The sequence below is a fragment of the Triticum urartu genome, chromosome 2A (genome assembly GCF_056163025.1).
Source record: "Triticum urartu cultivar PI428250 chromosome 2A, HENAU_Tu73, whole genome shotgun sequence".
Taxonomy (NCBI): Eukaryota; Viridiplantae; Streptophyta; class Magnoliopsida; order Poales; family Poaceae; genus Triticum; species Triticum urartu.
This window is the reverse complement of record NC_141874.1, coordinates 740000978-740018248: the sequence shown is the minus strand read 5'-3', so window position 1 is coordinate 740018248 and position 17271 is coordinate 740000978. Positions and strand designations below refer to the sequence as shown.

Below are 17271 nucleotides of genomic sequence, written 5' to 3'. Positions count from 1 at the left end.
ATATAATACTCAATCCAACACAAAGAACTTCAAAGAGTACCCCAAGATTTCTACCGGAGAAACAAAGACAAGAACGTGCATCAACCCCTATGCATAGATTACCCCAATGTCACCTCAGGAATCCGTGAGTTGAGTGCCAAAACATATATCAAGTGAATCAATACGATACCCCATTGTCACCACGAGTATTCGATTGCAAGACATATATCAAGTGTTCTCAAATCCATAAAAGTATTCAATCCGGTAACAACAAAATCTCAAAGGGAAAAACACAATTCATCATAACAAGATAGAGAGGGGGAAACACCATATGATCCGACTATATTAACAAAGCCCGCGATACATCAAGATCGCGGCATCTCAAGAACACGAGAGAGAGAGAGAGAGAGAGTGATTAAACACATATCTACTGGTACAAACCCTCAGCCCCGGGGGTGGACTACTCCCTCCTCATCGTGGTGGCCGCCGGGATGATGAAGATGGCCACCGGAGATGATTCCCCCCTCCGGCAGGATGCCAGAACGGGGTCTAGATTGGTTTTCGGTGGCTACAGATCCTTGCGGCGGCGGAACTTCTGATCTAGGTTAACCTCTACGGGTTTCAGAATATTTGGGAATTTATAGTGCAAAGAAGGGGTATGGGAGGCCACAGAGGTGGGCACAACCCACCTAGGAGCGCCAGGGGGCCCTGGCGCGCCCTAGTGGGTTGTGCCCCCCTCACCCCCAGGTGCTGCTCTGGCCCATCAGGAGTCTTCTGGCCCATAAAAAATCCACAAAAAGTTTCGCAATGTTTGGACTCCATATGATATTGATTTTCTACGATGTAAAAAACAAGCAAAAATACAGCAACTGGCACTGGGCACTGGGTCAATAGATTAGTCCCAAAAAATGATATAAAGTTGCTATAAAATAATTGTAAAACATCCAAGAATGATACTATATTAGCATGAATACTTCATAAATTATAGATATGGAGACGTATCGGCCACCTTTATGCAAAACTAGTTGCATGTCTATCGGTGGAACCGGTCTCATGTGCGTGGACATGTAAGGTTGGTCTGGGCCGCTTCATCACACAATACCGCCGAATAAAAATAAGACGTTGGCGGTAAGCAGCATGACTATTACCACGCACAACTCTTTGTGTTCTACTCGTGCATATAATCTACGCATAAACCTGGCCCTGATACCACTGTTTGGAAAACATTGCATGGAAAACAAAAAAATTCTACGCACACGCAATGATCTATCCATGGAGATGCATAGCAACGAGGGGGAGAGTGTGTCTACGCACCCTCGTAGACCATAAGCGGAAGAGTTAAACAACGCGGTAGATGTAGTCGAACTTCCTCGTGCTTCAACCGATCAACTACCGAACGCACGACACCTCCGCATTCTGCACACGTTCAGCTCGGTGACGTCCCTCGCCTTCTTGATACACCAAGTTGTCGAGGTAGTAGATGAGTTCCGTCAGCACAACGGCGTGGTTACGGTGATGGTGAAGTGATCGTCGTAGGGCTTCGCCTAAGCACTACGAAGATATGACCGAGGGGGTAAACGGTGGAGGGGGCGCTGCACTCGGCTAGGTAATTGTCTTGGGTGTGCTAGGGGTGCCCCCCCATATATATATAGGTGGGAGGGAGAAGGGAGGCAACCAGGGTGCGCCCCTGTTGGAAATATGCCCTAGAGGCAATAATAAATTGATTATTATTATATTTCCTTGTTCATGATAATCGTTTATTATCCATGCTACAATTGTATTGATAGGAAACTCAGATACATGTGTGGATACATAGACAACACCATGTCCCTAGTAAGCCTCTAGTTGACTGGCTCGTTGATCAATAGATGGTTACGGTTTCCTGACCATGGACATTGGATGTCGTTGATAATGGGATCACATCATTAGGAGAATGATGTGATGGACAAGACCCAATCCTAAGCATAGCACTAGATCGTGTAGTTCGTATGCTAAAGCTTTTCCAATGTCAAGTATCATTTCCTTAGACCATGAGATTGTGCAACTCCCGGATACCGTAGGAGTGCTTTGGGTGTGCCAAACGTCACAACGTAACTGGGTGGCTATAAAGGTACACTACGGGTATCTCCGAAAGTGTCTGTTGGGTTGGCACGAATCAAGACTGGGATTTGTCACTCCGTGTAAGCGGAGAGGTATCTCTGGGCCCACTCGGTAGGACATCATCATAATGTGCACAATGTGATCAAGGAGTTGATCACGGGATGATGTGTTACGGAACGAGTAAAAGAGACTTGCTGGTAACGAGATTGAACAAGGTATCGGGATACCGACGATCGAATCTCGGGCAAGTACAATACCGCTAGACAAAGGGAATTGCATACGGGATTAATTAAGTCCTTGACATCGTGGTTCATCCGATGAGATCATCGTGGAACATGTGGGAGCCAACATGGGTATCCAGATCCCGCTGTTGGTTATTGACCGGAGAACGTCTCGGTCATGTCTGCATGTCTCCCGAACCTGTAGGGTCTACACACTTAAGGTTCGATGACGCTAGGGTTATAAAGGAAGCTTGTATGTGGTTACCGAATGTTGCTCGGAGTCCCGGATGAGATCCCGGACGTCACGAGGAGTTCCGGAATGGTCCGGAGGTAAAGATTTATATATGGGAAGTCCTGTTTTGGTCACCGGACAAGTTTCGGGGTCACTGGTATTGTACCGGGACCACCGGAAGGGTCCCGGGGGTCCACCGGGTGGGGCCACCTGCCCCGGGGGGCCACATGGGCTGTAAGGGGGTGCGCCTTGGCCTATATGGGCCAAGGGCACCAGCCCCAAGAGGCCCATGTGCCAAGGGATAAGGAAAGGAAGAGTCCTAAAGGGGGAAGGCACCTCCGAGGTGCCTTGGGGAGGAGGGACTCCTCCTAGCCGCACCCTTCCTTGGAGGAAGGGCCAAGGCTGCGCCTCCCCCCTCTCCCTTGCCCCTATATATATGTGGGGGGTGGGAGGGCAGCCATACCAATGTTCTGGTGCAGCCCTCTCCCCTCTCCCAAGTACTTCTCCTCTCCCGTGGTGCTTGGCGAAGCCCTGCAGGATTGCCATGCTCCTCCATCACCACCACGCCGTTGTGCTGCTGCTGGATGGAGTCTTCCTCAACCTCTCCCTCTCTCCTTGCTGGATCAAGGAGTGGGAGACATCGTCGGGCTGTACGTGTGTTGAACGCGGAGGTGCCGTCCGTTCGGCACTAGGATCATCGGTGATTTGAATCACGACGAGTACGACTCCATCAACCCCGTTCTCTTGAACGCTTCCGCTTAGCAATCTACAAGGGTATGTAGATGCACTCTCCTTCCCCTCGTTGCTAGTCTCTCCATAGATAGATCTTGGTGACACATAGGAAAATTTTGAATTTCTGCTACGTTCCCCATCAGTGGCATCATGAGCTAGGTCTATTGCGTAGATTCTATGCACGAGTAGAACACAAAGTAGTTGTGGGCGTTGATTTTTTTCAATATGCTTGCCGTTACTAGTCCAATGTTGTTTCGACGGTATTGTGGGATGGAGCGGCCCGGACCAACCTTACACGTACTCTTACGTGAGACCGGTTCCACCGACAAACATGCACTAGTTGCATAAGGTGGCTGGCGGGTGTCTGTCTCTCCCACTTTAGTCGGATCGGATTCGATGAACAGGGTCCTTATGAAGGGTAAATAGCAATTGGCATATCACGTTGTGGTTTTTGCGTAGGTAAGAAACGTTCTTGCTAGAAACCCATAGCAGCCACGTAAAACATGCAAACAACAATTAGAGGACGTCTAACTTGTTTTTGCAAGGTATGCCTTGTGATGTGATATGGCCAAAGGATGTGATGAATGATATATATGATGTATGAGATTGATCATGTTCTTGTAATAGGAATCACGACTTGCATGTCGATGAGTATGACAACCGACAGGAGCCATAGGAGTTGTCTTAATTTATTTATGACCTGCGTGTCAACATAAACGTCATGTAATTACTTTACTTTATTGCTAACCGTTAGCTGTAGTAGTAGAAGTAATAGTTGGCGAGACAACTTCAAGAAGACACGATGATGGAGATCATGATGATGGAGATCATGGTGTCATGCCGGTGACAAGATGATCATGGAGCCCCAAGATGGAGATCAAAGGAGCTATATGATATTGGCCATATCATGTCACTATTATTTGATTGCATGTGATGTTTATCATGTTTATGCATCTTATTTGCTTAGAACGACGGTAGTAAATAAGATGATCCCTCATTAAAATTTCAAGAAGTGTTCTCCCCTAACTGTGCACCGTTGCTAAAGTTCTCCGTTTCGAAGCACCACGTGATGATTGGGTGTGATAGATCCTTACGTTCACATACAACGGGTGTAAGACAGTTTTACACATGCAAAACACTTAGGGTTAACTTGACGAGCCTAGCATGTGTATAGACATGGCCTCGGAACACAGAAGACCGAAAGGTCGAGCATGAGTCGTATAGAAGATACGATCAACATGAAGATGTTCACCGGTGTTGACTAGTCCGTCTCACGTGATGATCGGACACGGCCTAGTTGACTCGGATCATGTAATCGCTTAGATGACTAGAGGGATGTCTATCTGAGTGGGAGTTCATAAGATGAACTTAATTATCCTGAACATAGTCAAAAGGTCTTCGCAAATTATGCCGTAGCTCGCGCTTCAGTTCTACTGTTTAGATATGTTCCTAGAGAAAATTTAGTTGAAAGTTGATAGTAGCAATTGTGCGGACTAGGTCCGTAAACTGAGGATTGTCCTCATTGCTTCTTAGAAGGCTTATGTCCTTAATGCACCGCTCAGTGTGCTGAACCTCGAACGTCGTCTGTGGATGTTGCGAACATCTGACATACGCGTTTTGATAACTACATGATAGTTCAGTTAAACGGTTTAGAGTTGAGGCACCGAAGACGTTTTTGAAACGTCGCAAAACATATGAGATGTTTCGAGGGCTGAAATTGGGATTTCAGGCTCGTGCCCACGTCAAGAGGTATAAGACCTCCGACGATTTTTCTTGGCCTGCAAACTAAGGGAGAAAAGCTCAATTGTTGAGCTTGTGCTCAGATTGTCTGAGTACAACAATCATTTGAATCGAGTGGGAGTTGATCTTCCAGATAAGATAGTGATGTTTCTCCGAAGTCATTACCACCAAGCTGCTAGAGCTTCGTGATGAACTATAATATATCAGGGACATATATGATGATCCTTGAGATATTCGCGATGTTTGACACCACAAAAGTAAAAATCAAGAAGGAGCATCAATTGTTGATGGTTGGCGAAACCACTAGTTTCAAGAAGTGCAAGGGTAAGAAGGGATACTTCATGAAACAGCAATCCAGCTGCTGCTCTAGTGAAGAAACCCAAGGTTGAACCCAAACCCGAGACTAAGTGCTTCTGTAATAAGGGGAACAACCACTGGAGCGGGATTACCCTAGATACTTGGTAGATTAGAAGGCTGGCAAGGTTGATAGAAGTATATTGGATATACATTGTGTTGATGTGTACTTTACTAGTACGCCTAGTAGCACCAGTGTATTAGATACCGGTTCGGTTGCTAAGTGTTAGTAACTCGAAACAAAAGCTACGGAATAAACGGAGACTAGCTAAAGGTGAGCTGACGATATGTGTTGGAAGTGTTTCCAATGTTGATATGATCAAGCATCGCACGCTCCCTCTACCATCGAGATTGGTGTTAAACCTGAATAATTGTTATTTGGTGTTTGCGTTGAGCATAGACGAGATTGGATTATGTCTATCACAATACGGTTATTCATTTAAGGAGAATAATAGTTACTCTGTGTATTTGAATAATACCTTCAATGGTCTAGCACCTAAAATAAATAGTTTATTGAATCTCGATCGTAGTGATACACATGTTCATGCCAAAAGATGGTAATGATAGTACCACCTACTTGTGGCACTGCCACGTAAGTCATATCGGTATAAAACGCATGAAGAAGCTCCATGTTGATGGATCTTTGGGCTCACTCGTTTTTGAAAAGTTTGAGACATGCGAACCATGTCTATTGGTGTATATGCATGAAGAAACTCCATGCAAATGGACCGTTTGGACTCACTTGATTTTGAATCACTTGAGACATGCAAATCATACCACATGGGCAAGATGACTAAAAGCCTCGTTTTTCAGTAAAATGGAACTAGAAAGCAACTTGTTGGAAGTAATACATTTTGATGTGTGCAGTCCAATGAGTGCTGAGGCATGTAGTGGATATCGTTATGTTCTTACTTCACAGATGATTTGAGTAGATGTTGAGTATATTTACTTGATGAATCATGAGTCTGAATTATTGAAAGGTTCAAGTAATTTCAGGGTGAAGTTGAAAGATCGTCGTGACAAGAGGATAAAATATCTATGATATGATCATAGAGATGAATATCTGAATTACGAGTTTGGCATAGAATTAAGAAATTGTGGAAATAGTTTCACAACTAATACGGCCTGGAACACCATAGTGTGATGGTGTGTCCGAACATCATAACTGCACCCTATTGGATATGATGCGTACCATGATGTCTCTTATCGAATTACCACGATAGTTTATGGGTTAGGCATTAGAGACAACCGCATTCACTTTAAATAGGGCACCACGTAATTCCGATGAGATGACACCGTATGAACTATGGTTTAGAGAAACCTAAGCTGTCATTTCTTGAAAGTTTGGGGCTGCGACGCTTATGTGGAAAAGTTTCAGGCCAATAAGCTCGAACCCAAAGCGGATAAATGCATCTTCATAGGACACCCAAAATAGTTGGGTATACCTCCTGTCTCAGATCCGAAAGCAATAAGGGATTGTTTCTAGAATCGGGTCCTTTCTCGAGGAAAAGTTTCTCTCGAAAGAATTGAGTGGGAGGATGGTGGAGACTTGATGAGGTTATTAAACCGTCACTTCAACTAGTGTATAGCAGGGCACAAAGAGTTGTTCCTGTGGCACCTACACCAATTGAAGTGGAAGCTTATGATATTGATCATGAACCTTCGATCAAGTCACTACCAAACCTCGTGGGATGACAAGGATGCGTACTACTTCAGAGTGGTACGTAATCCCGTCTTGGAAGTCATGTTGCTAGACAACAATGAGCCTACGAGCTATGGAGAAGCGATGGTGGGCCCAGATTCCGATAAATGGCTCGAGGCCATAAAATCCGAGAGAGGATCCATGTATGAAAACAAAGTGTAGACTTTGGCAGAACGGCTCGATGGTCGTGAGGCTGTTGAGTACAAATGGATTTTAAAAGGAAGACGGACAATGATGGTAAGTATCACCATTAAGAAAGCTCGACTTGTCGTTAAGATGTTTTCCGTCAAGTTCAAGGAGTTGACTATGATGAGACTTTCTCACCCGTAGCGATGCTAAGAGTCTGTTGGAATTATATTAGCAGTCACTGCATTATTTATGAAATCTTGCAGATAGGATGTCAAAACATTGTTTCCTCGACGATTTTATTGAGGAAAGGTTGTATGTGATACAACTGGAAGGTTTTGTCAATCCTGAAAGATGCTAATAAGTATGCAAAGCTCCAGCCATCCTTCTGAGGACTGGAGTAAGCATCTCGGAGTTGGAATGTATGCTTTGATGAGATGATCAAAGATTTTGGGTGTATACAAAGTTTATTAGAAACTTGTATTTCCAAAGAAGTGAGTGGGAGCACTATAGAATTTCTGATGGGTATATGTTGTTGACATATTGTTAATCAGAAATGACGTAGAATTTTTGGAAAGCATATATGATTATTGGAAAGTGTTTTTTCAATGGAAAGCCTGGATTAAGCTACTTGAACATTGAGCATCAAGATCTATAAGGATAGATCAAAACGCTTAATGGTACTTTCAAATGAGCACATACCTTGACATGATCTTGAAGGTGTTCAAGATGGATCAGTCAAAGAAGGAGTTCTTGCCTGAGTTGTAAGGTATGAAGTTAAGACTTAAAGCTCGACCTCGGCAGAATAGAGAGAAAGGACGAAGGTCGTCCCCTATGCTTAAGACATAGGCTCTACAGTATGCTATGCTGTGTACCGCACCTGAAGTGTGCCTTGCCATGAGTCATCAAGGGGTACAAGAAGTGATCCAAGAATGGATCACAGGACAGCGGTCAAAGTTATCCTTAGTAATTAGTGGACTAAGGAATTTTCTCGATTACGGAGGTGGTAAAAGAGTTCGTCGTAAAGGGTTACGTCGATGCAAGCTTAACTCCTATCCGGATAGCTCTGAGTAGAGATACCGGATACGTATAATGGAGCAACAATTTAGAAATAGCTCCAAGTAGAACAGTTATTTGGAATAGCTCCAATAGAACGTGGTAGCTGCATCTAGGAGATGACATAGAGATTTGTAAAGCACACACGGATCTGAAAGGTTCAGACCCGTTGACTATAACCTCTCTCACAAGCATAACATGATCAAACCCAGAACTCTTTGGGTGTTAGTCACATGGGGATGTGACCTTGAGTGTTAATCACATATCGATGTGAACTGGATTATTGACTCTAGTGCAAGCGGGAGACTGTTGGAAATATGCCCTAGAGGCAATAATAAATTGATTATTATTATATTTCCTTGTTCATGATAATCGTTTATTATCCATGCTAGAATTGTATTGATAGGAAACTCAGATACATTTGTGGATACATAGACAACACCATGTCCCTAGTAAGCCTCTACTTGACTGGCTCGTTGATCAATAGATGGTTACGGTTTCCTGACCATGGACATTGGATGTCGTTGATAATGGGATCACATCATTAGGAGAATGATGTGATGGACAAGACCCAATCCTAAGCATAGCACTAGATCGTGTAGTTCGTATGCTAAAGCTTTTCCAATGTCAAGTATCATTTCCTTAGACCATGAGATTGTGCAACTCCCGGATACCGTAGGAGTGCTTTGGGTGTGCCAAACGTCACAACGTAACTGGGTGGCTATAAAGGTACACTACGGGTATCTCCGAAAGTGTCTGTTGGGTTGGCACGAATCGAGACTGGGATTTGTCACTCCGTGTAAGCGGAGAGGTATCTCTGGGCCCACTCGGTAGGACATCATCATAATGTGCACAATGTGATCAAGGAGTTGATCACGGGATGATGTGTTACGGAACGAGTAAAAGAGACTTGCCGGTAACGAGATTGAACAAGGTATCGGGATACCGACGATCGAATCTCGGGCAAGTACAATACCGCTAGACAAAGGGAATTGCATACGGGATTAATTAAGTCCTTGACATCGTGGTTCATCCGATGAGATCATCGTGGAACATGTGGGAGCCAACATGGGTATCCAGATCCCGCTGTTGGTTATTGACCGGAGAACGTCTCGGTCATGTCTGCATGTCTCCCGAACCCGTAGGGTCTACACACTTAAGGTTCAATGACGCTAGGGTTATAAAGGAAGCTTGTGCGTGGTTACCGAATGTTGTTCGGAGTCCCGGATGAGATCCTGGACGTCACGAGGAGTTCCGGAATGGTCCGGAGGTAAATATTTATATATGGGAAGTCCTGTTTTGGTCACCGGACAAGTTTCGGGGTCACCGGTATTGTACCGGGACCACCGGAAGGGTCCCGGGGGTCCACCGGGTGGGGCCACCTGCCCCGGGGGGCCACACGGGCTGTAAGGGGGTGCGCCTTGGCCTATATGGGCCAAGGGCACCAGCCCCAAGAGGCCCATGCGCCAAGGGATAAGGAAAGGAAGAGTCCTAAAGGGGGAAGGCACCTCCGAGGTGCCTTGGGGAGGAGGGACTCCTCCTAGCCGCACCCTTCCTTGGAGGAAGGGCCAAGGCTGCGCCTCCCCCCTCTCCCTTGCCCCTATATATATGTGGGGGGTGGGAGGGCAGCCATACCAATGTTCTAGTGCAGCCCTCTCCCCTCTCCCAAGTACTTCTCCTCTCCCGTGGTGCTTGGCGAAGCCCTACAGGATTGCCATGCTCCTCCATCACCACCACGCCGTTGTGTTGCTGCTGGATGGAGTCTTCCTCAACCTCTCCCTCTCTCCTTGCTGGATCAAGGCGTGGGAGACATCGTCGGGCTGTACGTGTGTTGAACGCGGAGGTGCCGTCCGTTCGGCACTAGGATCATCGGTGATTTGAATCACGACGAGTACGACCCCATCAACCCCGTTCTCTTGAACGCTTCCGCTTAGCGATCTACAAGGGTATGTAGATGCACTCTCCTTCCCCTCGTTGCTAGTCTCTCCATAGATAGATCTTGGTGACATGTAGGAAAATTTTGAATTTCTGCTACGTTCCCCATCAGCCCCAAGTCCCCAAGTGGCGCCCCCCCTTCCATAATTCACCGGAGAGAAAAGGGAAGGGGGAAGAGAGAAGGAAGGGGGGTGAACCCCCTTTTTTCCTTATCCCAATCAGCCTCCTTCCATAGGGGGTCACGCCACCCCTTGTGGGCTGGTGTGCTCCCCTCTCACGGCCCATATGGCCCATATATTCCCCCGGGGGTGTCCGGTAACCCCTCCGGTACACCAATAAATACCCGATACCTTCCGAAATGCTTCCGGTGTCCGAATACTATCGTTCTATATATTAATATTTACCTCTCGACCATTTTGAGACTCTCCCTCATGTCCTGATCTCATCCGGGACTCCGAACAACATTCGGTCACCAAGTCACATAACTCATATAATACAATATTGCCATCGAACATTAAGCGTGCGGACCCTACGGGTTCAAGAACTATGTAGACATGACCGTGACACCTCTCTGGTCAATAACCAATAGCAAAACCAGGATGCCCATATTGTCTCCTTCATATTCTACAAAGATCTTTATCGTTCGAACCATTATGACAACATACATTATTCCCTTTGTCTGTAGGTATGTTACTTGCCCGAGATTCGATCGTCGGTATCTTCATACCTAGTTCAATCTCGTTACCGGCAAGTCTCTTTACTCGTTCCGTAGTACATCATCCTGCAACTAAATCATTAGTCTCTTTGCTTGCAAGGCTTCTTATGATGTGTATACTGAGAGGGCCCAGAGATACCTCTCCGATACTTGGAGTGACAAATCATAATCTCGATCTATGCCAACTCAACAAACACCTTCGGAGATACCAGTAGAGCATCTTTATGATCACCCAGTTATGTTGTGACATTTGATAACACACAAGGTATTCCTCCGGTATCCCGGAGTTGCATAATCTCATAGTCGAAGGAATATGTATTTGACATGAAGAAAACAATAGCAATAAACTGAAGATCATTATGCTAAGCTAACGGATGGGTCTTATCCATCACATCATTCTCCTAATGATGTGATCCCACTATCAAATGACAACACATGTCTATGGTTAGGAAACCTCTTAACCATCTTTAATCAATGAGCTAGTGTAGTAGAGGCTTACTAGGGACACGATATTTGTTTATGCATTCACACATGTATTTAAATTTCTGATCAATACAATTCTGGCATGAATAATAAACCTTTATCATGAATAAGGAAATATAATATAAAATAACAACTTTATTATTGCCTCTAGGGCATATTTCCTTCAGATTTCCCATAATAGGCATAACATGATTTGAGTTTTTTATCCTTGTTCTTGACCGGTAACAATGAAGAATTTCTAATAATGCAGGTGAAAGTTTTAAAGGTGTGCCCATGGAAACATTGGTCATCAATGTTGACCTGTGTTCTAGGTGGTTTACAAACAGGTGTCGTAGGAATGTTTTTGAGGAGGGACAAACTTGCTTGGCAAGTAGGATGGAACATTCAACTATTAACAATTGTCTACTCGGTAAGTCTTTTCTAGAATACATTCAATTTTAGAAAATCCCTTGCTATTGCCTGAATTTGCATTACTTTTGTTCAATCTAACTGATAACTCCACTATATGTAGAAGCTAATCTTAGTTTACCAAGCAAAAAATCAAGGAACACAAGCACGATAGGTTCTGATTGTAGTCATAGGAGACTTTTAAGGACAAGATTGGTTAGAGTTGTGGTGTATTCAACCTTTACTCTAGCTACCAGAATCAGGGAATGTTTGATTCGCGGGATTGTAAGAACATGGGAATAGGAAAGAAGTAGTATTGGAATGTCAATACCATCTCAATCCTATAGGATTTCGGTTTTATTACATCATAGAAAAACAAAGTATTATTTCAAAGAGATTTGAGTGGATGCTAGAAATCATATGGGAAGTGGTGCAAAGGAATAATTCAGAACTAGGATTCAATCCTATGAATAAATAACCAACATAGGGAAAATTTACTAAGGATTCTAATCCTCCAAATTTCCTATGAAAATCCTTTGAATCATAGGATTCCAATGGGCATATCTCCGTTAAAAGTTAACTCAGTTCAAAGTAGTAAAACTTGCTTGCAAGGACTTCCCATATGGTTTGAGATCCAAATGCTTCATGATGTTGAATATTAAAAGCATTTGTTTCTATATTTTCTCTTAACTTGATAGTTAAAAACAATAGAAAACAATGTGTCCATACTTGATTTGGAACATAGGCTGCACTTGGCACAACCGCCAATTATTGGTTGAATCTATACGCCGTGGAAAAGCGCGGACCTGTTTTTCCACCAATGTTCAACACATTATCGATTGTCTTCACCATGGTTCTTGGGGCATTATTACTAGGAGAAAGCATCACGGTTGGGAGGTACGTGTATTTTGTTCTAATACTCGGACTCATATTCAAAGCTTTTGCTTTTTCGTATATGTATTTATGCATGTATTGTAATTGGACGTAAGGTCCCCGCCCTGGGGTGTGTGTATTCTAAATGTACTTACCATTATCTAAAGAAGTTACACAAAATTATTAAGTGTGACTTCAAGACACAATAGCCTAGGGCGAGCTCATTCTTGTGACAAATATAAAAGTGCCTTTATTAAATTACAAGAAAATGGTGCTTAAATATATTTGTGCTTATCATGATGTATGGACATGTAAGCGTCTCTTGTGATCAATATGATTAGTGAATGCATAATCAGGATGGATCTAGGAATGTGATACAAGGGGGTAGCAATGGGAAGATATAAAATTTTGGAGGTGGCAAAAACACGAATTTAGATTATCTTGAGATAATAAATAGGAGGTTGTTTGAGAAAAAAGCTAAGGGGGCATGGCCTCAACATGCTCCCTGGCTCTGTCCCTGTGTATAATTGATGTGTTGTGTGTAAATGTAGCGACGCTATAGCCATCAGTGGTTTGGAATAGAGAGAGTAAAAATGTTCCTTAACGAATGTTGTGATTTGGGGTCAGTTCTTTTGGCATCTTAAAAAATAAGCCACCTGCTTCCCAAATTTTTCCATAAGCCATCTCTATTATTTATTGGGGCTTCTAAACTAATTATGTAATAACTAATTATAAGTCTCAACAAATTTTGGAGGCGGCTATTTTTTAAGCTGGGAAGAGGCAACTTATTTTTAAGCCACCTAAACGAACTGGCCCTTAGCTTAACATTTTCATTAGAAATACATCAAATATAATAGCTTGACCATTTCTTGTTTTAACGTTTACACTTGCGTACTCTTTTGTTCCATAAGTAATACATTTTGCTATTATTTGGCAGCTTGTTAGGTAGTGCATTGGTTTTCAGTGGTTTGTATATGTACCTCTATGGAAAGGCCAGAGAACTCCATGCGAAGACGTCATCAGGGTCAAACAATGAAAAGCTTCAGGCGCAACCTACCCATGACTCAAAGTTTGAGGTTCCAAGATTTGGTCCTTGATTTTTTAGGATGCTAGTCTCGAGTGAGCTTTATATTAGAAGTTGATACCACTTTGTTAATGATTTGACCAATCCTAAGATGTGTGATGGTGCATTAGTATTTTCGAGTGAAGTAAACCACTAGTTTGTAGGGTATCTTTCTTATTGGATTGTACAATTGTGATACCATATAGGATAATATCTTCAACTCCACAATACATGCACACAAATTGGTGATTTTGGTCTTATGTGTCTACATCATGAAACTTTCGCTCAATGTATTAGTAGGACCCACCGACGCGCAAGGTGTTAGTGTTTTGTTAAGCTAATACTTTGTATGTTGTCATACAATGACATTATTGGTAAACTTTGTATCTCTCGGTGATGCATTCTTGTTTTGTATGTTGTTGCAGCAAGCTGCGTTTGTTATTGTGTTTTCTTCATTTTGTACATATATGGAAAGATCAACCCAATAAGGGAGCGAAAGTCAAAACTTTCAAGTTAATTTGTTTTGCTTGTAAAAAGAGTGTCTAAGGGCATCTCAAACGCCAACCCGCAAATTCTCCACGGCATTGTGATAACCCACAAGTATAGTGGATCAATTGTAGCCTCTTTCGATAAGTAAGAGTGTCGAACCCAACGAGGAGCTAAAGGTAGAACAAATATTCCCTCAAGTTCTATCGACCACCGATACAACTCTACGCGCGCTTGACGTTCGCTTTACCTATAACAAGTATGAAACTAGAAGTACTTTTGTAGGTGTGATAGTAGGTTTGCAAGATAATAAAGAGCACGTAAATAAAATCTAGGGGCTGTTTAGATAAAGACACAACTAAATTAGTTTTAGCAGAGAGCTTTTGTCAACAAGAAAGTTATTTGTCCCTAGGCAATCGATAACAAGTACCGGTAATCATTCTTGTAATTTTATATGAGGGAGAGGCATGAGCTAACATACTTTCTCTACTTGGATCGTATGCACTTATGATTGGAACTCTAGCAAGCATCCACAACTACTAAATATCATTAAGGTCGTGAAACCCAACCATAGCATTAAGTATCAAGTCTTCTTTATTCCCATACGTCATACCCCACCTACTCGGGTTTAAGTTTCTGTCACTCTCGCAACCCACCGTAAGCGAACCATGAACATATTGCAACACCCTACAAAGAGGGCCCCTCACGTTTGCGCGAGACGGAGGGCACCGTAGGACAGCACCATAAATAAAATATGCAATCATACCAACCAAGATCACGATTAACCCATAGGACAAAACAGATCTACTCAAACATCATAGGATAACCATAGATCATTGGGAAATAATATATGAAGTTGAGCACCATGTTTAAGTAGATATTACAGTGGGGGGAAGAAGTTTTACACCGCTGCATAGAGGGGGAGAGAGAGTTGGTGTTGATGGTAGCAAGATTGTTGATGTAGATCGCCGTCTAGATCGTTGCCCCGGTGGCACTGCGGCGCCACCGGAAGCGAGGGGGGAGAGCCCCCCTAATTCTTCCTTGGCCTCCCCCCTAGATGGGGAGGAGAATTCCACCTCTGGTCCATGGTCTCCTATGGCCGCGGAGGGGCGGGAGCCCCTCCGAGATTGGATCTCCCTCTCTGTTCTCTTCTGTTTCGCGTTCCCCAGATCTGGCCGAAAACAATTTCTTATATTCCGGGAGATCCGTAACTCCGATTGTGCTGAGATTTTAACACGAGTTTTTTCGGATATAAGCTTCCTTGCGCCCGAAGTGGAGCTCCAACCGACGTTCGAGGAGGGCACAACCCACCACCACGCGCCACGGGCCTCTGGCGCGCCCTGGTGTCTTGTGGGCTGTGTGGGCCTCCGTTTGCAGTGATTCCAACTCCCAAAAATCACATATATTCCAAGATAATTCTCCGTGAAATTTTATTGCATTTGTACTTCATTTGATATGGATTCTCTACGATACAAAAACATGCAGAAAACAGGAACTGAACTGGGCACTGGATGAATAGGTTAGTCCAATAAATCATATAAAAAGTTGCCAAAATATGTGAAAGTTGTATAATATTGGCATGAAGCAATAAAAAATTATAGGTACGACGGAGACGTATCACATTGAAGGATACGGGAGGTGGCCATCCAATACTATCATGTATATGCCCTCTAGTAAAGGGAAATTCGAAATTCAAATATAGTCCAATCCACACAGCGTGACAGATCATACCATCACCGAATCACATGCCCGATCACAACCAAAAAGAGGCAATTATGCTTAGTTTTTACATGCCCCAATCCAAAAGAACATCAGCCCCACCGGCAATCCCAGCCTTCCTCCCCAATCAAGGTGTCGTCGCTGCCGCATAGGCAACCTCCACCTTCTTGGCCGCCGCACCTTCTCGCTTCGCCCTTTCCTCCTCCCACTTATTTTCCTGAAACCCTCTTATAACCTTCTTCGGCGGTTCTTGGACTGAGTCGGTAGGGTCACTGGTTTGTTCCTCGGTGACTTGGACGGTGGTCTTGGATATGAAATGGTTTCACTTCAGTTGCCCATTCAACTTCAACCAGCAATGCATGACAGTGGAAGTTTTCTTCTCCAACTTCTTGAACACCAAACAAGCACGAGAAGGCTACAAAGTTAAACATTGTCAACAATGTATATCTCGCTAGTGAGCAACAAAACTATGCATATCCGGCTAGTGATCCGGCTACAAAACTATGCATATCCGGCTACCTATCAACAAAACTATGCATATTCAGCTAAACTATGCATATCCCGCTATTGATCAATAAAATTTGCATATACGGCTACAAAAGTATGTATGTCTGACTAGTGATCAACAATACTATGCATATCCGGCTAGTGATCAACTTACTTGCTCGGTGATTTTTGCGCCGCTAGGTCACCGTGCGATGAGATGTTTCAAGTGCCCGCAATACTTGGACCCGCCCTCTTGGATGGTATACCATCGATGGTTGAGGGACTTTGATTCATGGTTGTGGATGACCGCGTCAGAGTAGGAGACGACATGCATGTGTCCATGAACCAAGTGTGAATGTTGTTCCAAAAAGTTGTGCCCTTTTTGCTCCATGACATGTATCGAATCAAGGCTAGTCACCAACCATGCATCGCACAACAGCTCGTCCTCCCGCATGTTGAACCTTTATCCTCTACCCTTCTTCTTCGGATCGCTGGCAGTATCATCTGGATCATCGTCCTCGCCATCCTCCTCATCATCATGCTGCTGTCCTGCAGTCCAATGATGCTATTGTTGTGTGCCCACGCTGCTCTGGGTGTAGGACTATTGCATTCCCGTCTTGGTATAGGACTGCTGCTACGTGTAGTTATCGGACTGGGTAGGATCCGAGGCTTCCACCTGCCTGAACTCATAGCCACCTCCGCCTCCTCTGCCTCCCTCGTGGATGATGTCAAGCATCTCCCAGTCCGGGTCATTGTATGGCGGCTCCCCGCCTCTAGGCATTGTAGCGAATAGCATGCAGGCACCCGTCCGTGCTCAGACGAGCTACGACGAAGAACACTCGGAGAAGAGCGGCGCCGCGTTTACATCCACGATGTGAGGCA

The 17271-nt window shown here is 44.1% G+C and overlaps 1 protein-coding gene across 1 annotated transcript in view; it reads left to right on the top strand.

Moving 5' to 3' along the window:
• Positions 1-13732, top strand: part of LOC125534458 (WAT1-related protein At5g64700-like) — a 56063-nt gene extending 42331 nt beyond the window's left edge. Inside the window, exons 6-8 of the mRNA XM_087545361.1 lie at positions 11626-11784; positions 12508-12659; positions 13573-13732. Of these exons, the coding sequence (XP_087401487.1) occupies positions 11626-11784; positions 12508-12659; positions 13573-13732 (471 nt within the window). The remainder of the gene's footprint in view (positions 1-11625; positions 11785-12507; positions 12660-13572) is intronic.
• Positions 13733-17271: the final 3539 nt, after the last annotated feature.